This window comes from Miniopterus schreibersii, assembly GCF_964146895.1.
Source record: "Miniopterus schreibersii genome assembly, chromosome: 11".
NCBI classification, from domain to species: domain Eukaryota; kingdom Metazoa; phylum Chordata; class Mammalia; order Chiroptera; family Miniopteridae; genus Miniopterus; species Miniopterus schreibersii.
Genome location: NC_138111.1, coordinates 38,795,005 through 38,818,182, shown reverse-complemented (window position 1 = coordinate 38,818,182; position 23,178 = coordinate 38,795,005). Strand labels below are relative to the sequence as shown.

General features: G+C 41.9%; 1 protein-coding gene across 3 annotated transcripts in view; it reads right to left on the bottom strand.

Moving 5' to 3' along the window:
- Positions 1-22,949, bottom strand: part of CEMIP2 (cell migration inducing hyaluronidase 2) — a 66,924-nt gene extending 43,975 nt beyond the window's left edge. The window contains exons 1-4 of one of the 3 annotated variants that reach the window (XM_081150707.1): positions 22,857-22,949; positions 6,800-7,142; positions 3,072-3,212; positions 1,927-2,488 (exon numbers count right to left, since the gene is read on the bottom strand). In XM_081150707.1, the coding sequence (XP_081006833.1) occupies positions 1,927-2,488; positions 3,072-3,212; positions 6,800-7,130 (1,034 nt within the window). In that variant the 5' untranslated portion in view covers positions 7,131-7,142; positions 22,857-22,949. Of the gene's footprint in view, positions 1-1,926; positions 2,489-3,071; positions 3,213-6,799; positions 7,143-21,409; positions 21,431-21,842; positions 22,365-22,856 lie in introns of those variants that run through there. The other 2 variants (XM_081150706.1, XM_081150708.1) reach the window with 2 other exon arrangements.
- Between the last annotated feature and the right edge of the window lie 229 nt (positions 22,950-23,178).

Here is a 23,178-nt window from a genome sequence, read left to right as displayed (position 1 = left end):
CCAAAATAAAAAGTCGGACAAAATAGTCATGGCTAATGGTGACACCAATCTAGAACAATAATGGCCTAAAGAAACAAAAGTTGTAAACCCTGGCATTACTGGACAAGAAACAAAGCAGGAGTCTAACTTTGAAAAGACCAATCTTCACTCATTCCTAGGTCTGTGAACTATAGAAATATGTGCACAAAGGCATCAAGAGGTGAGTGAAAGAACATTCAGAGAAGTACTGATTACAACAGAGGTCCAAACTGGAAAACCACCCAAACATCCACAGTGAATACGTTGTGACATAAACATACGACAGAAGATAAACAGCAATGAAAATGAGCCAGCATTATGTGCAACAACATACATGACCCTCAATAACGGAGTTGGGCAAAGCAGCCAGATGCAAAATAGGACATTCTGTTGCCCTCATTTATATGAAGTTCAAACACAGGCAGACCTCACCTTTAGGATTCTCCACAAAATCAAGAGAGTGGTTCCCTTTGGCGAGTGGAGGGAGTGACCAGTAAATAGGAGGGGGCAAGAGGGTGGCTTCTGGGTCACTGGCAATGTTCTATTTCATGACCTGGGTGGTCGCGACCCAGATATCCCATTGTGCCAAGTCATTAAACGTACATTCTTCTTTTTAGCACTTTCCAGCCTGTGTATTATATTTAATAAAAATTTTAAAGAAACACTTCTGAGGTTTTGCACATGCTCTTCCCCTGTCTGGAAAGCTCTCCATTCCACTGCCTAGAGAGCACATTCCCAAACATCTTCACCTTTGGGGAGCCTCTACTCACCAATCCAGGCCGACTGGGCAGATCCTTCTACCACACTCTCATTATAGCCTGTAGATGCAGCAAGTGTCTTACTGTACCATCCTTATCTGTTTAGGTCTCTGTTTACCTACTAGATTAAACAAAGGCTCTGAGATAGTGTCTTTTCATCTAAGCATCCACAGGTACCCAGCTCTTAGCATCTCCTTAATATTCCCTGGGCAAATAAAAAGCATTTTTAAAACACTACAGACCTTTTCTTCACTCACTTTGTCTTAACTTTCTCCAGAATGTCTGTAGATAATACTCTATTCCAACAACCAAATTTCCAAGGAAAAAATAATAACTAGATCAACCAACCATCAAAAAAATAACTAGATCATTTCAATATGTGAGTTTTGAAATCCTCTTACTTTTCACTGCAGATACTCCCTGACTTTCCTAAGAACAGTAAGCAGAATTGGAACTTCTGTTTTTTGAGTTAAATGTTGAGCCAGCTTGGGGCTGCATTAGGAAATCACAGTTAACTAGTAGAAATGGAACAAAAACCACAAATAGTACAAATGATTCCTACTATCTAGATGAACTTCCTAGCCCTCCAACTTGTTCCTTCCTCACATATGTGCAAGGCCTCCACAGACCTGTGTCAATCACACCAGCAGGTCCAAATGAGCATGCAAAGGATTCCAAAAACCAAAGAAAAAGAAAATTCTGTGTGTTCCACCCCCTCAGGCTTTTAAGACAATTTTTACACCTTAGTTTGAAATTGGGCCCTAACCTTTCAACTCCTAAGTTGCCTCAATTAGCGTGAGTTTCATATAACACACTTCAGAAGGTAATTAAAGAGGAAAGTAAACTGTCCTTAAACTGCCTGATCGGTGTGTTTTTCCATAGCACATTCCTGTTCTATTCACAAGCCTGACACTATAGTTCACAAAGTGCTTCATAAACCAAAGCCAAGGAAAGAGCTTCTGTAACCAGCATCCTGTCCCCCAGTCCCATGTTTCAAAGCAAGAGGCAACCAGACCCCCAGATGGCAGTGGCCATTCTGACCTGGAGTCGGGCTGTGGTGCGTTGTGTCTTTTCTCCACCCTCACTCGCCTTTCATACAGACACAGACTCTAACACAGAGCTGGGACAGCAAGTACAAAGGTATGCCCACCTGTAGCCCAGTCCTTGGATCAGCTTACTTCCCAGCCGGTCCTGGATCATCTGTATGGTTCCCTGTAAGAGGCTTTTGGCTGCTGAGTCTCCAACAGCTATAGCAACAATCCGTCCCGGATCCTGGACTCTCAGAAATTCCTGAAGTCGCCTGCTCTCATTGTGGTATTCATGGGTATCAAACCTCTCACTTTCTATAACCTTGGCTGTGTCTTGGTCAATGAGCCTCACATTGAGGCCCCTGGAAAAGTTCTTTTCAAAGGCATAGGAGCCATAGGTCAAGCCTGAGGAGTGCAGAGTTCTCGCCAACAGCGTCCACGATGCTTTCTGTGCCCCGTGTAACTCCAGTGTCCCGCCAGCTTCCACACCAATAAATTTTTTGCCAAATATTGGCATACTTTCACCTTCATCTGACTTGCCATACAAGGCAATGGTTGCTTTGGATGTATAGCGGCATTTTTCTGCTCCAATATGAAGCGCCCCACCATCCTTGATCAGGATGTAACGAGTTCTCAAAGTAATATTTCTGGATCCATCTTTATGATCCCCAAATACAAGCAGTCCTGTAGAGAATAACACTAGTGTCAGCCCACTTCTCAAACATCTTTCTGACATACAGAGAAATAGATTTCACTTTGGAGGGGGGACGACACTTCCACAATGAACTTGGGTTAAAAAGAATTTACTAAAAGTCTCATTAGAAAATTAAACCAGTTTTCAAATATAGCAAAGGAAGAAATGAGCTCACATCTCAACACACTAAAAATGCCCATGCTTATGAATCTCAATCCATTCACTTTAGATAAATCTTTTCCAGAAAAGTAGTTAAAGCCTACAAATCTGAATCTCATTTCTATATGTTAACTCATGCTAATTTTCTCATCGCTCTCCACAGCTGTAACAAAGATTTGGCTATGAGAAGTCACCTTCCGGAACTGTTCCCCTTTCTATAAATCAACAATGTTGACTTGAGTGATTTCAAAGGCCGTCCTAGCTCTTGAATTCTATGGTTCTACCTTAGGAACTTTTCATGTCTCTGTGGTTAAAGTGACACCACATCCTTAATGTTCTGCAGAAAGAACATCAGATGTGCCCCCATAGTAAAGAGCAAGCTTGTAGTTCCCATAGACAGGGACCACTACTTACCTCCATCCTGAATGACTATAGAGTTCACTGTGGCATCTGAGGTCAGACGGAACATATCCCCCTCCTTGATAACAACTTGCTTTGCAGAATCTTGTCCTGGATCCCAGTTCCTGAGACGAGGGTTTTGATCTGGGCAATTCTCTGCAAGACAATGCAACATCAGTATCCCATCAACCCAACAAAATGGAAGGATACCTTTAGCCAAATCCAAGCATTACCATCATTTATTGCAATCTGCAATTAATGGGTTGGCATATTTTAATTTCCTGCCATAAGGATGGAAATCCCACCCAGCAGAGATATGTCAAATCCTTTACATCCCCCATACATAATAAAGGTTTCACCACAAAGCTAAGTTGCTACCATCTAGTTTGGGTCAAGCTCCGCAAGGTCAAAATGGAATTCCCCTGAATCATCTACTCTGGAAATAAATCAACAGTAAGAGGCAAAACTGCGAATTGTCCTTGGACTCACACTAGAAAGCTGTCTTAGAAAAGAAAGTATGTTCACAGCAAACACACTGATAAATAAAAAATGGAAACTGCTAAGCAATATGTATAGTAGGTCTTCCCAAGTTCTTTCCTGTGCAGAGTGAATCATTAGTAGGTGATAACAGCACCTCTTCCACTCAAAGGCAGTAGCTGATAAATATCATTCACTATCTTTAGACATGTACCCTTTCCCAACAAAACTGCAAGAGGCAAAAGGCTAAAGGCATGACTTCTTGTTTTCAGAGATGAGGAAACCACAGATTAGAGAAACCAAACCCAAGATTACTGAGTACGTTGAGTGACAGGAAAGTTCCCCTTTAAAAAATGACGTTTACTTTACTCGCCGTGGCCCTTGACTAGAATTAGAATTTGCCTCTTGAATAGGTGATGATAAAAACATAAAAGTGTTCTGCAATGTCACAGCTATTTAATGCATGAGACGTTTAGTTTCTGCCATAATTTGAAAGAAGGGGGGGACATCACACCAATCTGGATCAACTAATGACCACATTTATTGAGGATCAATTTGTCTACTCTATATTAGATACTGTAAAATTTTTTATATGCATACATACGTGTGTGTGTGTGTGTGTGTGTGTGTAGAGCAATGAGTCCACAGCCCTCCAAGCTTATAATCTAGCTTGGGAGAAAAAGCCACAATATAGGAAGTAATTAAATACTGAACACTGTGGTAGTTACTTTAGGTACAAAAGAGCTCAGAGAAAGGAGGGGTGGGCAGCGGAGCCGACGGCAGCTTCAGTGAACAGGTGACAGCAACAGGCAAGATCTGCTTGGAGGTCACATGAAGGTGGAAGGTACACGTTTGGCAGTAATACGAGAAAAAGTAAAGAAACTGCGTGCAGCACAAAGGTGCCATTTTTCATAGGAAGAAAATTCTGATTTCTCATTTTGAACTTGTATAACACTAATGCAAACATCGTATTTCTTAGCACTCACGTTGTGGTAGGCTCATGCTTTCTCTCTGAGGTGACAGTAACTACTACAGTTAAAATTAGTCCTGCTAGTTAAGACCTTGGCAATTATTTCATGAAATTAATTTTTATAGAAGTTTCATAATCACTGATATTTAATTCTATTAAATCAGTGATCACCACTGATATATTAAGAATAATCCTTAAACTTTCCTTCCCATCAAAGAAACAAGAAATTTCTAGAATTTGTTCTGACTTAATACTGAGGATTTCTTAAACTTTTCTCCTGCCTCCCTCCCTTGCCATAAAACATTGAGCTGGAATTCTCCATAATATCATATCAGAAGCAGACGTATGCCCCATGGAACAAGCACTGTACCTGCTATGGAGAAGGAAATCCAGTCTTTTGATATCTAGAACCTCCTACAATAGTTACATAATTCCTTAATTGTTTATAATTATTCCTCAGGACAGCATGCTTCATTGGAAGCATCACCAAAAACTCCAGGCTGTTTCCTTCCAGTAAAGTACATTTATTGAGAAAAATGTGTGGCCAGCAGAAAGCTTTGAAAAATAGCTCGGCCCGCCCCACCTTCCCAGCTACCCACTTGTTGAGCCATGGGTGCATTATCAAAGTTATGTAAGAGCAATAACCACAGTGAGGCTGACCCTGAAATACTTTGGCATACCAGATCTTTCCACTGATATTCTACACGTATTCTGCCAAAACATGAAACTAAAGAATGTTGGTTCAAGGAACCACATCAGCAATTCAGTGTCTTAAATGGAATATGAAAACATGAGTTAAAGCCACAGATTCCTGCTCTGATTTGCCACTAACCTAGCATCCCTTTATTGCAAATTACTTGGAAAAGATAAAGCAGCAGCAGTGAGCGTGGTTATTCTGCTGGAGAAAAGGGGAGAGAAAGCCAATGCTACGTGCAATGAAGAGCTACATTACAAAATCATGTGGTCTACTGGCGTGGCCAACAAAGATGTTGATACCAACATCGCTCTTACTTCAGGTCTATTTAAAAGTATTGACACTACCTCTCCCCAGGACCTTAAAATCCATAAAACCCTAAATCACCCAAGAACACTAAATAAAATAATATTTGTAAGTCTTATAAATAAATGGTAAAGTGCTTCTCAAATGTTATAGCCACTTACAGAGACATCTAATTTGACAAAAATATGTTGTAGACTAAAAAAATGCAGATAACTATGGTGCCCAGTCCAGGACGATATGGTCTACTGCTCCTCCCACAGCCCTGAGCCCTCTGATTTTCACATGGATGGATGAGATTTTGTTATGAGGCCATTCTTTGTTGGTATAGTATTTAGGCCAACTAACTACAAACTTCTTCAAAATCATCCAAAATATTAATATATTACAACTTGAAAAGCAAAGGCCTTTAAGAAACTGCAACCTCCCTACATGATGTTTGAAGTAATGAATGATTTTTAGAGAAATATTTCAGAAATCGCACCTTCTAATGGATGTTTTCCTTTCAGAATATATATTGTTCGTCAAAAACATTGGAGGCTTCTCTTTTAAAACAGTCCTCCAGCCAGGTGCAAACCATATAACACAAATCTTATTAGTTTCACATATATGTGTATTTTTAATTATTTATTCATTTGAGAGAGAGAGAGAGAGGAGAACATCGATTCTTTGTTCCACTTACTTATGCATTCATTGGTTGATTCTTACATGTGCCCTGACCAGGGATCAAACCATAACCCTGGTGGTGCGGAACGATGCTCCAACCAACTGAGCTACCTGGCCAGGGCCTTCACTTATATTTTTTTTAAAAATCAAATGTAGTTTATAACTACAGTTAGTGATTTTTATCAGTAAAAACTGGCAGTGGGAAAGTCTTATCTCCCATAAAGGATGAAATTGTGCTACCACGAGAATTCAGTAAAGACTCTTAAAACTAGCATTTTGAAAAGAAATACTCCAAGAATGTATTGAGCACTGGGACAAAGGGACAAAATGGAAAGGAAGAATCATCCTGTAATTTTGTCATTTTCAATGGATTCCTTTAACAATTGCTCATTCAGAGGTTATAGCTCATATTAACTAATTACATGTTAGGTAGCTAGAGCCAACTTAAGATATAAGAGTTTTTAACCTCGTTCTACTATTTCCTTCCCTTCTTTCTTCTCCTAGAAATATGTTCTATATACATACACACACACAGACACACACACACACACAGTCACACAGAGAGACACACACACACACAGTCACACAGAGAGACACACACACACACACACACACACACACACACACACTTACCGTCTGGAGCGTATTTTGAGGATATCCCTAAAATGACTGCAAGTGCAACAAAAAATGAGAAACTAGTGATAGCAAAGCAGATGAAAGTATTCTTGTGCCTCTTCTGCTTTTGGCTCCCTCCCTGGGCTTGCTGCTCCTCGGGTGAGAAGGCAAAGCTGGCCCGGGCTTCGTGTCTGATGGAGGGACATTTGGCTGAAGCTTGGCTCTTTGGAGGAGGAGGGGGCCGTAGTGGGACAACCTTCCCTGGAACATAGCCGGAGGAGCGATGGCCGTTTCCATTCTGAGGTTGCAGGAAAGCAGGGGAGCGTCCCCTGGAATTAGTGGCATGCATGATACACTGTCACTGCAAACAGAAAAAAAGAAATTAAGGCTCAGAAATGTGAGAATTGGAAGGATTGGTTTTTCCTTGGTGTGTTTTATTGTAGTGAAATATACACAACATAAAACTTACCATGTAAACCATTTTTAAGTGTATAGTTCAGTGGCATCAAGTACATTCACAAGGTGGCCAACCATCATAACCACCCATTTCCAGAACTTTGTCATGATCCCAAACACACTCTATAGCCTTAAAGCAACAATTCCCCATTTCTACCTTCTCCCCAGTCCCTGGTAAACACTGTAATGACTTTTTTTTTAAAATACCGAGTCAGCTTACATCCTTGTGCGGAAGAAAAAGGGGTTCTTTGGCAAGTAACCTCACAGGGTGACCTGAACATAAATTTCTAAGTGGGCAGGTCAGGCATATAATTTCTTTAGTTAAAGGTTTATCTTTGCCTTGAGCAACATACCTTTGAAATGCCGCTTTTCAGACCCCTCAGGCAAAACCACCCTCAAGAGAGCACATAATCTTTAACTATCCTGTAATCTAATCCCTGCCTTGCTTCCTCCCACCTTCAAGTAATCTCCCCTAAATTCCCTGCATAAAAGAAGCTGCAAACTACTATTCTATGAAGCATTTTTAATTTTTCTCAATCTGTTGCAATCTTGCTTCCAGGTGTATCCTGTTTGGTTCAAATAAATTTTTATAAAAATTCTCTACAGGTTTGGACATTCTTACGTCAACACCTAATAAAACAAACTATGTGGACAATCACCTTCACTAATCGTCTCCTAATACCACTGCTTATCAGTCTGGCTGCACATTATAATTACCCGCTAATGTTAACGCCCGGTGCCACACTTCAAACAACTAAGTCAGTATCCAAGGACCTGCTATCTTTTAAATGTGTGTCTCCCCTCCCCGCCCAAACATGTTTCTAATGAGCACCTAAGTTGTTCTACGGCAAATGTTCTCAATTTTTATTGTGCATAAAAATCACCAGGGAAGCTTGTTAAAAATGTAGATTCCTGGACTCTCCACCCCAATGATTCTGGCTCAGCTGGTGCAAAGAGAGCCCTGGATTTTACATTTTTTAAAGCAATACCCTGGTGACATGGAAACAGGTGGTCATACTTTGAGTATCATGATTCTAAGTTCTTCAAACTGAACTTGAATTTCACATGTCACATGAGGACCACAAAGAGGCCCTAACAAGTTCCCATAGGCAAGCACTCATGTTTAGTGATTCATTTCCCCCATTAGATTCATCTGGTAGTGAAGCAACTTATGTATTTCTGCTTGTATTATATCTTCTCTTAACTATACACTGTGAATTCATTTAGGGAGAAAGTCTAAAGTACATATTATCTCTTTAAATCCTCAAATATTGTTTTAAAATAGTAGGCATTCAAATATTATGGTTGATTAAAAAACAGTTCACACTCACTGTCAGGTACTGTTCCAAACACCTTATGTGTATTAAAATGTATAGGTAGATGACAATATCCCCATTTTACACACGAGAAACTGAGGCCTACAAATGTTAATTAACTAGTGTATAGGAGAAACAGGACTGGGAACTCAAGTACTTTTACTCTAGAGTTCAGGCTCTTAAGAGTTACACTAATGTGTTTTTCAAAGCAATTGAGAGGCAGTAATTTCAAAGAATCAGTTTCCCAAGGGTGAGCTAGAACTGTGCTGAAAGGACAGGGTAATAGTGCAGAAATTCTTCATGCATAAGTTCAACAGACTATACGTGGTTCTTTCTTATCTAAGAGAAGCTGACACACACACAAAAGATAGTCCTTTTTATTTTTTAATATTCTTTATAGTAAGCACTTACAAGTTTTTGAATGAAAAAATAAGTTTTGAATGAAACTTTACTGTTTCTTTGCTGAGGGGGGGGGGGGGGGAGAGAGGGGAGCTATGCCACATAATGTTCTTATTGCAATGACCATGGGTAATTAAGACGGACTCAATGGCTTCAGAAAAGTGATGTTAAACCTCTTCTATTACATCCCTTCCTCAACAACTACAGTGTCTCAGAGTCACCTGACTTCCTTCAATACCTTTATAATTAATCCCCCTCAACTTCTGCCAAAACAATGAATAAGACCCTAGTCATAAGGGTACCTCCAAATTGCTCTAAACTACAGCAAATCCATTAGCACAAAACGTGGTCATTAGAGAAGCCACAAATAAGTGTTCCCAGGACCCAACCAGGCTGGAAATTAATGGGGACAGAAAGGGAATCTAATCAGGAATTGATGCCGACTTTACATCAGGCAAAGGACATTCACAGAGTCAGTGTGCCCTTCAAAAACACTCGGTCCGTGGGGTGTGATTTCTTAAGCAAAAGCTTAAGCTCCATGACAAAGGGAAAACAACTCAATTTAAGGTGCTGCTGAAGAAACTGCTGCTTGTGCCAAGGAGCAGAATGAAATAATGGCTACATCCTGCCGGAACAAATGAGAGACTCTAACAAAGACCCCTTTATGATGGTCTATTAACAAAGACAGGACTAAACTAGATATTCTTGAGTGCCAGCCTCGCTAGGGTGGGAGGGAATCAGGACTATGATGTGCTCTGAAATGAGTGGGGCTCTTTTGTTTGAGGCTGCAATCATCGGATACTTCATTGTTTCAGGGTGAGAAAGGTTGTTACTTAAAAGGCTGGAGAGGCCCTTTGTGGGAGATAATGTGTCACCAGATGTACCAGCAAGAAAATAAAAGGCAGGGAGAAGCTAAATGAAGCCACCACCCCGCTGGGAATAAAATGTGCCTTCACGTTCACAAGATGGCACCATGAAAATTCAGATGGTGTCTACTCCAAATTAAAATGGTCAAGAAATCAAAAATAATCACTGTTGCATTTTTCCCCATAGCCCTTTTGCAAAACTATGTTTTCCTCCTTATGTATTCTGAACCCATTATTTCTATTTTACTGAAAAACATATAAATGCATAAGCAGTAAACATATTATTTTTCTAGAAGTAATACATTTCTTATCGAAAAATCACATTTTATGCAAATTCCCTCACTGTATTACAATTTTTAAATATATGATACAAAGATAGTGCTTTAGAATTTCACTTTACATTTATGAGTTTGCATTAAGAATAGTATTATGACTCAATTACTTTAAAATATATTGATTGCTGGTTATAGATATTAATTATTCATGGGGGAAACTGACATTTCATTCATTCAATAAGCAATCGTGAGCTCTTGTGGTTATTAGAGGATTGTGGCAGAAACAGGGGGCATAAACAAAAGATTTACAGCAGCCCCAAGAAATGCAACTCCTAAATTCAATTTGAAATCGCTTGATTGAAGGCAGAGGGAAACTGACCAAGGAAATACTGTGAAAATGGTGGCCAGGATCCCAGGCTATCTCAACAATGACCGTTTAGAATCCGTAAGGTTCTTAGTACTTGTAGCATTAGTTTGAGTTTGGAGTCCTGAGAACAAAGCAAGAACCTAATAAAGGAAAGAAGATGAAGAAGAGCTTCCTCTGGCTTTCAAGACTTCAAGGAGAGCACCATTAAGGTGCCATTTTAAAATTTTTCTTACAGACCAATGTTTTCACTTAATACACTGTAAATTTGTTTATATTACCTGTCATTTCTAAGTGGGAAGCACATACAGCATAGAAGAAACACATCCATATTTAATGACACATTTTAGGAGCCATTGCAGCCTGTGCTAAACCCCTACACAATCCAAAATGGGGTAGAAGCCAAGTCATTCATAGTGAATTTGGAAATAAATTCCACAAAGGTTTTGAAGCATAATTTCTGGTACTTAGATGTTCCTTGAAAGAGTTACCTTGTGAATATTTATTTCCTGTGGATGATTAAAAAAATGGTAGCCCAAAAGGCTTGTTAATAATTAAAAAATAAAATCATGCAATTAAAGCTTTGCACAGGGAATTTAGGCAAAAAATTAAAGTAGATAATGAAAGAACTAAGAATATGAAAACATCATACCAACTTACAAGATATAAATACAAATGCTGAAAAAAGGGGAAGCATTCAAAACCTAGTTCTTTTGTCTAATTCTCAGTTTCCTTCACAAAACAACACCTTAAAAACTTGCTGTCATTTTAAATAAAATTCTTCTCTTGGATAAAAAGACTGTATATATCCTCACACAGTAACTCAAGGTGGGAGGGGCTTACACAGTTGGTAGGAGCAGTCAATTAATTTATTTGGTAATAAATTACAATAAGTAATTACAGAAAGTAATTTATTTTTAAATTTTCATAACATTAAAGGAGATCATGCTTGTCGGGGGTGGGGCTGTGAGCTATAAAAAGGGTGTAATTCTAAAACTGAGATATTCTCATTTAAAATTTTCAAACACGGTGCTATCCCATCCATGAAGCCTTCTCAGGATTTCACAAGTTCCCAGCCTGTTTTTTCTGCCCTCTGTTTAAAACTCTCATTAGATCATCTTGCTTTCTGCCTTACGTTTCAATTAATGTATGTACTTGTCCATCTCCTAAGGCTGACTACAAGCTTCTTAAGAACAGGGATGACTTACTGATCTTAGTATTCTCACAGGACCTTACACATAGTAGGTACTCCATAAATGCTTGTTGAACTTAGGTCTCTCTCTCTCTCTCTCTCTCTCTCACACACACACACACATAAATACACACTAGAAGTTCCCATTTAACCCTTCTTTAACAACCTTGAGGCTCTAAGAAATTTGTCTAACCTCTCTATATCAGTTTCCCTGATTTGGGAAAAATTGAGAACATTTACTACTTCGAGCAAAAAGTCAACGCATTAATTTTTACAAAATGCAACCCTAGTATGCAATCTAGTGGGTAAAAGGTATTAGTAACAACCTCTAGTGGGTAAAAGGTATTAGCAACAACCTCGAATAGGAATTCTAAAGACAAAGAGCAACAAGCTATCTAGACAAGCTCAGCCTTTCACAATGTTTTGTAATACCATGAAATGCAGTAGGCACACAGGAAAAAAGAAAACGTTCCATTCCACTTTGTATTGTTATGCTGACAGCCAGTAAGTGCTGTGATCCAAGGGGAAGTCAGGAAAGTCTTCTTAATACAGACAGCAGCAGTAACTCAAAACTAATCAGGGGTCTTTAAAAGAGCTGAGTTTTCATGTTCTTTCTAACTGCTGAGATGCTAATAGAGACCACAAATCCACTTCCATTCATGCTTAGCACTTAAACACAGTGGCTGAGGACACTTGCCCTGTAGGTCATATGATATACCCAGTCCTCCAAATCATCCAGTCCCTGCAACCCAACACAGAGGAGTGCCATGCATATTGGCCCCACCATATTGAACATCTAATGAAAAGGCAATGATTTTCATTCACATAAGCTCTTTTAAATCCTACCTACTCTTGTTATGGGAACATATTTTTGAATGAAAAATGCAGGCTTGTAAGAATAGGAAAGAAGCTGGCATGATCTCATCAAGATTTTTTTCTTCTTTGATCAATGACTTAATTCTTAAAACAATATCCAACCTACAGTTCTACAAATTACAGTCTTTTTACAAGAGTTTCAGTACAACTATGCAAAATCTTTTATTAAGATCTTAGCAGGTCTTTATAAAACATTGACTCATATACTCATCATAGCAAAAAAGCAAAACATGCCAGGAGAGAGAGGTATTCATGAATTATCATGAAAACAAATGAGAGATGTTTATAATTAATAAAATTTTTAACCAGCTCCTAATGGCCTTGAACTTTCAATGAATGGTTCCAACTTCCAATCTCCTGGTTTAGGAGAAAAACAACAGATAATAACATCAAGATGTTTTTCAGGTTTGGGGGTTTGGGGGGGCATAGGGTGTTGCATTTAGGTTTCTTTAGATTCAGATTATGTCTGCAGTTACAGGTAAACAATGGGCTCAATACCTCAATCATACAAAACTGTTCAGTAAGGAATAAACTTAAAAAGTTGACTATCAGGCCCTTTAATTTCTCAAATTGTCAAATAAATATTTAAGTGTGATCAATACTCTCATGAAGATTGTTTATTTAAATACACAATATAAAAATTTTCAGAAACAAAGGTTGAAACAAAGAGAGTTTTTTGGGGGGGAATCCTTTTACACACAGTTTAGAGGAATATATTTTATTACATATTCCATTCCCAGAGCATACAGGATAAAATAGTTTTCTACAGCCACTGCAAAGGAATCTAAAAACTATAGCAATTTGGGAGAAAATAGACAGTGGGGGAAAATTAAGTTCACTTTCATTCAGAGATGCGCTTGGTTCTGTGTAAGCGCAGCCCCAAAGACTCGAATATCCTGCGATCTCCAGGCAGGACAGTGCCTTCAGCGGCTGCACAGTAACCCTCCGTGATTCCCAGGCATCCATACTTATCTTAGCCCTTTGGCCTGTTTCTTTCCACTCTCAAAATCAAGATGAGTCATTACCACCTGCAATTATCTGGCACCTCTCCAAGAAATAAGACACTTTCCACAGTTAGCTGACTTATGTTGATCAGGATTCACTGTTACTAAGCTGATCGTACCCAAGCCAATGTTTAGAGGTAGAAGGGGACTGCACCAGCCTTTCGTTAGAAACTTCTCCCGAGGAAGTGAAAGGAATAAAGGACTGGGAAACTTCAGCTCCATTCCCCCACCTTCTTCTTCCACTTGGTCAATTTAGACACATACAATGAATGATATTCCCCAAAATTAAGCTACTATTATATACAAACACCAATATACACCAGACTTCTAGTTTGGTACCATGGACTGTTCATGTTATCTCCTCCCTCAGAAGGCAACAGCTCACCCAATATATATTAACTCTATTAAAATATAATAGAGAGAAATTATAAGGGATATTTCAAACAGAGTCTTAAAAAAACTAAATTTACTAAAACAATGGGGGGTCACTGAGCATTTGAGCTGGAGTAATTATGTGAGTTAAAATACGTATTATTTAAAGTTAGAAGATATTTGTTTTTTTCCTACCCAGAAATTCACTTTTCAGTTAAGCTATATTGTACTCTTTGCCAGAGAACTATTGTCAAGAAATAGTAAATCCCTGGAAAACAAAAATTAACTAAAAATACTAAGAGTTTGCTTATGCTGAAAACAACAAAACAAACACTTACGGATCTGTATTTAAGGAATTCAGATTAGCAAATTAGCTACAACCACAAAAGTGGATATATCTTCAGCAAATTATATTGGAATCTCCTGTTAAAATACGGACCCCTTCAAAACAAAGAGTCTTTATTTATAATATCTAACACCCAAAGTAAACCAAGTAAACACTTGCCCGTTTTTAAAGTTAAAGAAGTGAGCTTTAAGAAATATTTTAAATTCGTTTATTTCCCTCATTTATCCAAGGTACATGAGGCAGATGTCTCATTTTTCTGCCACCAAATAACCCTGTTAATAAATCTGTTAAGCATGTCCATGAAGAGCAATGCTTGACCCTAAAGCCAAGATAGCTGATAGACAGAAAAGGCAGGAGAACATTACCATGGGCAACAAAAGAGAAGCAGAAGGGGGAAAAAAAAAGATCTATGGACCAACAGGGAGGGTGACAATCTACAGAGAGGATGGCAATTTAGAATATCTGACACTCTTTGCCCGATCAAAATAAAAAATTTTTTAAAGCAAAGTACATAGGCCTCTGGGTGGAAGAAGCAAAAGATAAACAAAACTGTAGGAAGATTGTTTTTCAACTTGGAAAACTGGATAAAGAAGAGGGTCCTGTTACCCACCAGTCTTTCACTTGTTCCCTTTTTTCCGATTACTATTCCTCAGATTCCTTTTTCTCCTTCATTCTTTCCTCTGAAAAGCTGTTGTTTTCTCTCTCCCTCCCAGTTCCCCTTAGGCCACCCCTCTTGCCCCAGCTCCCGCTGGCTGGGAGAACACAGCCGAAAGGCTCCCAACCTGCTGACAGTGACGGATGGCTGTGCAGGGGCACACACAATGGCAGGCGCGGGCATGTCATCAGCCTTGCAGCTGGTCTTCGAAAGAAAGAAGCCAAACCAAAGTCTGACCTGAGGGAGGCTGATTTAATTAAGGTTATAGCAAAGGGCAGAGCTGCCTGTGTGCTGAATTCTCTGCCAAGCGCCAGACAAAGCTTTAAAATACTTCTCAAGAAGAAAGATCCAAGAAAGTTATGTTGGTAGAATGTTAAAAGGTGGGGGGGAGGGCGGGAGACAGAGATGTGTTTGATAATTAGGCAAAGATGTACCGAAAGTTCATGATCTACTGATACACAAACATCAAAATGCAGTGACAATAGGAAACTTATAATGAGTATGTTTTGACATGCCTTTCAAACTAAGAAATATTCCAGATGAACAACGAGATGTGCAGACTGAAGTGATCCAGAGCTACTCAATCCAGGATCAAAGCAAAGCTTCTATTAATGGCAGGGCCAGGAGCAGAGCTCGAGTGTATTATTTCTCATATCTACAACACACAGCCTATTTCAAATACAACATTAACCACTGAGGGTAAAGTCTTGCCAAACTCAGAACACTTTCAGGTTTGAGCATCTCTTATGAGACAAGGATTCTGCTGGATGATGGGGACCTAGTGATACAGAAAAATATACATGATCTCTCCCTTCAAGGAGCTCAAAGGCCAGTGTCGATGGGGTCAGGAGATGTCCCAAGTAAGTAATTACTGTGCATCTGGGGACAAAGACACTGGGCTAGTGAGTCTAAAGAGGTAGTCACCTGAGTTTATTAAATCCCTAGGAATGGAATAGAGTTTAAAGTTTTAAGAGCCCTGGCAAACTTACTTACCCAAATGTATGTAATCAGACTGCTGCTAATAGCTTCCTTACCTTGTGTGTGTGAATTAAAATCTACCACTGAACTCTGCCACTAAAATGACATCAGATTGTCCAGCAATGATCACTATCAGGGAAAACAAGCACCTCATGAAATCTTTCATACTCTCTGGAAGGCTGGCAGCTGAGTCACCTGCAAATGAGTTCCAGGCCAAAATACAAACCAGTCAGTCACAGTCCCTGTCCTTCTAGGGCGTGCGATTCTCACACTAGAGCGGTGGTTGGACTTTGCACGGCTGAACAAGGAGAAAATATGGTCAGCAGAATGGGCAAAAAGGGTCTGTGTGATGAGCTCAAGGACCACAAGCACAAACAGGGAGTGAGAAGAAATGCTTTAAGGTTAAAGCCAAGCTCAGATGACACAGTAACCAGGCAGCTGGGGAAAGTTATCCATGAGGTGACCATATATTTCGAAGGCGGACCACATGATAAGAACAAGCAGTGTCTAAACCAGTGCAGACACTTGGAAAAGCAGCAATTACATTAATCAAAAGAGGTCATGAACCATGCTGAAATGACAATTCCTCTCTCACTCGACCTTTTCAGCTATACCTACATACACAGCCTACTTCCTATCAGACTCCGTCTGGGAATGTGCCATGGGTTGCTGGGGAATGGCTATCATGAAACACCTATTAAGTAATTAAAGCCACATCTTTTGCATTAATGAAGTACAATATTTTTTTAAATCCTCATATAAAATTTATTTTTTATAGTGGTGGTACTGATAGTATTAAAAAACAATGTCATGCGGGTTTTTTGTTGGTTTTTTTACCACAATAAGAAAACCAAACAATGACTCATTTTTCTCATTTCTTCTGAAAAAGAAATCAGGCATTTGTCCTTGTGCTAAACTTAATCTTTCCAGTTCCTAAAATGTTAATTAGTTTCCAACCTCATTGTACGTGAAGAAACTATTCACTCTTCAGGAAAGTGAGTCACCATTAGTAAAGACCATTGTGACAACAGAGAGCTTGTAGTCTCCAAGTACAACCTAATAATTAGGCAAGGGCCCCCAAATCAATAACAATTTCTCTCTTTGGAGAAACTGAGAAATCAGACATGACCAGGACATCTTGTTTGTGGTGGATGTTCATATGTTTTAAGATACATCAAATCAGAGTCAATAAGGACAATTCTTTTCTCAGTGGCTCAATATGGATTGTCTTCAATTGCAATCCTTTCAGGAAACAAAAATGTTCCAATTGCACTTCTATGCAGTGTTAAAGCCATTTTTTAAAACATATTAAAGCTAAGACCACCACAGCTCTCCTAGGCAAACTTTTCATGATATAAAATCCCATCAAATGTTGCCCAATTTTTACTTCTTGTCCAAACTAAGATGGAGCCCTGATAAAAATAAACGTAAAATGTTTATCACTTGTTACCATGTTATGAAAACAAATGTCGTTACAAATCTGGTTAGAAGGTTAGTCTAATAATAACAATTTCAAAGCAGACTTGCCTACTAGATCAAAGGACTGGTTTGTTAGGAGACAGCAATTCTGTGTTGTAAGTCATACATAGCTTCCGAGACTCACTTTTTTTTAAAGAGACATTGTAATAAAGATCCTATGTCTCATTCATCTTCGTATTGCTCACAGCAACCAGTACGCTGCCTTGAATGTCTTAGGAATGCACTAAAATATTTGCTAAACATAGTTCCTAACAACCAACATTAAAGGCTTCCCAAAGCAAGTACAAGAAAAGAACATGCAAACATAGTGTTATATGCTTTTACTCTATTATTCATAACACACATCTGAATAATGTTTCCAGGAACTTGCTTCTTCAAAAAAAAAAAAAAGAGTGCACTTCTACAATATTTGAAATATCTTTACTATTTATAGAAAACGCAAGTAAAGCTAACATTATTTCTATGCTTAGTTTCTTTTCTGTGACAGAAACTTATTACAAGTAACATCACCCCATGATATGCACCATATCATCTGTAAATTCTCCAATACAAAAAAGTTATAGTGTCTGCCTTAAACTTGGGTGTAATGGGTTTCTAAAGCCCAAATGCAAATTATTTCACCATGAAAACATTAAAATAACTAAATTGCTAACAAAACCAAACAGTAACAAATTAGAGTATATTGGAGGGGGGAAAAAATGCTGACTAGAAATAGGGACAAAGGGGTTCTTGTCCCTGTTCAGCCATTAATTACTACATGACCTTACCTAATTAGTGAGCCTCTCTGGGTCTCAACTTCCTCATTTCAGCATTACTTTTAGGGCCCTTTAAAACAGATTCAGCATGTGTAGCACTAACTTGAAAACTGATTTACACTCACACTGCCCTCCTCCCCCAAAAGTCACATTTCACATGACAGTTTTAAATATATGAGTATGGATTTCTATCAATGGCCATTTATTAAAATGTCAGATGAGCTTCAGTCCATTTCAAGACAAGAATTCAAGCAAGTGTATTAAAGCAAGCAGTGCTTAAAGATTCAAGTTTCAGCGAGACAGCAGCTGCTGTTATTGACAGAACAGCTTTTCTCTAACAGTATAGCTGAAAATTACATCTCTTTACAAATGCAGAAAACTAGTTAAACTAGGGGGATTTTTTTTTAATTTATTTTTCAATTACACTTAACATACCATATTATATTGGTTTCAGATGTACAACATAGTGATTAGACATTTATATACCTTATGAAGTGATCACCCCGGTAAGTCTAGTACCCATCTAATCTAGCAGGGGGGATTTTTATGGTCTCAACAATGCAGATGCATAGCTCTCTTTTCCTTTTCTATATTCATCTTGTTAGGACAGAGAATGGGCTACCTTGACTTGAGAGGCAGGGTGAAGACTATGGAAGTTATAGAACAGACCCAGACAAGCCCCTCTAAATTGATGTACTGTACTAGACAGCCCATCCTTCCAATTAGTGCTCACAACCCAAACGCCATGAAAAGATTTCCAGCGGCTGGGATGCCTGAACAAGTGAGGAACGCCATGTGACAATAGCTAACCTAAAGTCTGAAGACTTTCACTACTGGGAACAAAATAGAAATTGGTGACTGAGATCCATTAGACTAAATTACGATTTGTATCTATTGATAGCTTTAAAAAGAACATATTTTGAATGTACCTTTTGATACCAAAAGACACTAGCTTGTACGGTACTTCACCACATATATATATATAATACATATATACATATATATACATATATATACACACATATATATATACATACACACACACACACACACACACACACAGCAAATCTAAGTTAATCCTCAAAGAATTCCATAAAGTACTTTAAACCCATTTTACAAATGAAGAAGCAAAGTGTGAAGAATTACGGGAATTGGCCCAATAGCAAGTGGTTAGCATTTGTCAGAGCCTTGTTTTAAACTCAGTTCTGATTTCAAGTCCTCCAAGCTTTACATTTCAAAATAGTAACCTTGGATACGAGTTTTTAGGCCCTACTGTTTTGTCTGATTCAGGAAATTTTATTTTTCACTAAATTGTTCTGTCCTCACCCCCAAAAAAACTCTGGTCCTCCTTTGGGTTCATAAAGCATTCTATGCATAATTCTCCAAACACACACTTCCTGGGCCTTCTCATTGTTCATTTCCTTTTCTCCCTGGCGAGACTCATTTATTCAACAGCAGAGACTGTCTTACCTTCCTTTATAGATAGAAGCCACCACACATTATGGTCGCTCCCTGTGACGTCCCAAGCTGCAACCACTCCATCCAACTCCCTCTCCCACACAAGAACACTCCACAGAGCTGGTGGGCATTCAGTTTGCTTCCAGAGGGCCTGACACACAATAGGTGATTAATAATTGTTAGTTTAAATGGACGGTGGGTGGGAGGGTAGAGGATGCAATACTCACATTTTACAGCACTTAACAAGGTACACATTTACATACAGCATCCCATGTGAGTCTTAAACTATGAATTTGACAGTGATCATTTAAATCTTTAGTGTAGTTCATCACATCATCATTCTCAATTTTAGAAACTTGCCCAGAGGTGCATAGCTAGTAAATAGCAACATTTCAATTTCAGTGTGGCCCACACCTAATTTACTCTCTTGCTTCTGTCTTCTGTTTCCAAGGTGGCTGCTTGAGAACAGGCTTGATCTTGCTCTGTTAGAGCAAGAATGAGCTGTTGTCCCATCCTGGTTTCCAGTTGTGAAATCTGAACTTCTGAAAGTCTGTGGGTTACAGCCCACGTCAATTAGCTGTCACAGAGGAAATCATGTAAGAATTCATCAATTGGACTTCCTATCTACATACACAGTGATCAATCCTCAGCTTGCTCACTCAGGCACAGGCTGTTCAAGTAGAGCAGGTGATGACCCAGAATTCACTTCTAACCTCAATTTTCTGAGCCTGTAAACACACATTCATCAGATAAAAAACATCAGGGGAACTGACTTGAAAGCCAGAAGACTGACTTCCCGGTTCCACTCCCACACACTCTAACCCTATCCGGTAGTGCAGATACCCAGAAAGCTGAGGTGAATGATTTTAATGTAAAACCCCAAAAGGTGCTACCCAATGTTTACTAAGCAGAGGAAGTGCCTACTGCACTTTCTTCGGCTTTGCCTAGAAATGCAAACTCAAAAGAGCCCTTTGAATCAGCCGATCAAAGGCACACAACCAGGGTACGATGCCCAGAACAACTTGGGAAACAGCAAGCTTCTACAAGGGTCAGACCAACAGTAATAGCTCCATGCTAGCCAGCCAAAGAACCTTAAGGCTAAATATTTTAAATGTGTTTGTTTTTAACAAAGAGCGATTTCCAACAGGTTTGCCTGGCTGCCCTGAGGATTCAGGCCTCCCTCAGCTCAGGTGAAACCTCCTTCTTTCCCCCTTCATCTTCACTTTGTTCTAGGGAGAGCTCAGGAAGACAACATCTGCACACGCTCAACACGCTCAATTGTGCAACATCAAATCACACTGTCACACCTTTAAAGCAAGGAGCCTGAACCCAGGCAAGGGAGTGGCTCCAGGCGGCATAAAAGTTATTGAGGTGATTAGGCATTCTGTTCTTCACTCCTACTGCTGATGAAACGAGACAAATAGCCAAGTCTGTTTTCCTAACCTTGGGTAGAGAATTTAAGTCAGTGGTTTCCGCTCCTCAGCAAAGATCTAGTGGCAGACATCAGCCCTCAGCAGAGGGCACCCGGGCAAGTCAGGCCCCAGGTTTTATTGCAAGGGCTTGGCAACTAGCACTAACTGCAGTATTTTGGGGTCCTCACAGTTCCCCTTCCTTTGCCAAGACCTCACAACCCTGGCACTGGAAACCTGGGACTGAGGTCCAGGGGCAAGCTGCGCACGATTTTAAAGCCTCGCCTGACTTTAACAGAAAGCGAGGTGGGGGCGGGGGCCCACCAACCGCGGGGAATAGTTAAAGAGACAAAGATCCCCCCCCCCCCCACAGGCAGACGCGCGCGCGCTCCCCGACGCCGAGCCTCTGCAGCGCGCATTCCACGAACCTTCCACTGCAGTCGGCTTCCTGTGGGGTTCAGTCCCCCAGCCCAGACCTCTCCAGAAAGTTTGGGCTGTTCACACAGACTTTCAAAGGTCCATTGTTTCCTTCCCCGTACGCGTAATGAAAAGAGAGGGGAAGGGAAAGAAATCACAGACCAAAGGTTCCCAAAGACCCCTTCTTAGGGTGAGGGTTTACTCCGGGGTAGTCTCGTAACTCTGAATCCAAGGAGGGGAGAGGCGGGGCGCGGGGGTGGGAGAGAAGGTGCTGCGGGAGGCGGGGGGTGGGGGGTGTTTTCCATTTCGGCAGAAATGCCCAAGTGCCAAGCCGCCAGGAGCAGGGAAGGTGCCGGGGGGACCACGGTCTGCGTTCTCACAGCGGCCCCCAGGGGGCGGCAAGGGAGGCGGGGCGCGCGGCGGGTGACCCCACCTCTGGCTTACCTTTCCCTCCCCCGCTCGGCGTCGGCTAATTCAGGTGCCTACACCGCAATCCAAAGCGACGGAGCCGAGCTCTTGGCGTCCCCGGGCCCGGGTCTCCTCTCCATGGCCAGTGAGTCCCCTCGGGCCCCGGCGCCTTCCGCCGCCGCCGCCGCTGCCGCTCGTAGGCAACTGGCAGCCGCAGCCCGAGCCTGGAGGTGAAACTCTCCTCCCGGGAGTGACGCGCACTTCCCTCCGCCTCCGCCTCCGCCTCCTCCAGCCCCGAGCCTCGGGGGCCGGGGGCCTCGGCTCGCGCTCTCCCGGAGCAGCCTCTCGACTTTCCTGCTCCTTCCCCTCCGGGAGGAAGAGGAGGAGAATCGCGGCCCGGGCGGCGCGGGCCGGAGCGCCCCCGCGACAAAGGAGAGGAGGCGGCGGCACCGCGCGGAGCGGGCTCCCGGGAGGCGCGCTTGTCCCTAGTCGGCGGGCGCCGCGGCTCGCTAGGGTCGCGCTCAGCCTCCGCCGGCCAGACAAGCTACCCGGCTCTCCGGGGCCGAGGGCTGCGGATTGGGCGGGCGCGCGGGCGGGCAGGACCCGGGAGGTGGAGGGAGAGGCGGAGCCTACAGGCCGGGGAGGCGGTGGCCGCGCAGGGCTCCTCCCGCCACTTGGGCTCCGCGCGAGCCGGGGACCCGGGCTCTCGGAGCCTGTGCCCGCGGCGCCCAGGACCTGCTCCCCGGCGCGCGGCCGCCGGGGCGGGCTCTCCAACCGGCGCGCGGGGCTGCCGCCGCCAGCCCGCACCCTGCCGCGCTGCGCGCACCCGGCCTGACCTGCGCCCCCATCACCTCCAGGCTGAGCTCGCTCTGCACCCCCATCACCTGCCGCTGAGTCTGGCACCGCGCCCCCAACACCCCACGGCTGAGCTGGACGCCGCACCTTCATTCTCGGCTGAGCCTAACTCTGTGCCCCATCATCCCCAAAGGCACTTCCACAACTCCCGCAAATTGTCTGCTCCTCTCACCACCGCGCCACGGCTGCCCCCACCTGGCCAACCGCGGACGCTGGGTTCTAAGCCGCTGCCGAAGAACCAGTCTGTTCTCCGCTCGGGACAGCCTTCGGGCCGCTCCGGACCGCCCAGCACCGCGCTCTAAAGTCAGAATATATATACCCGCGCCCCCTGCCCGCGCCGTCTGGAATGGCTGCCGCGCGCGGGAGCGGCGCTGAAGGCCACTCCCCGGCCCAGCCCTGCCTGAGTCCCTCCGCGTGGACGCCCCCACCCGGGCCGGAGCGGCCGAGCCACCCCCGCCACGCCCCTCGCTGGGGCCGCTCTTACCGAGCGAAAGCCGGGGCTCCCCTGCGGGCGCCG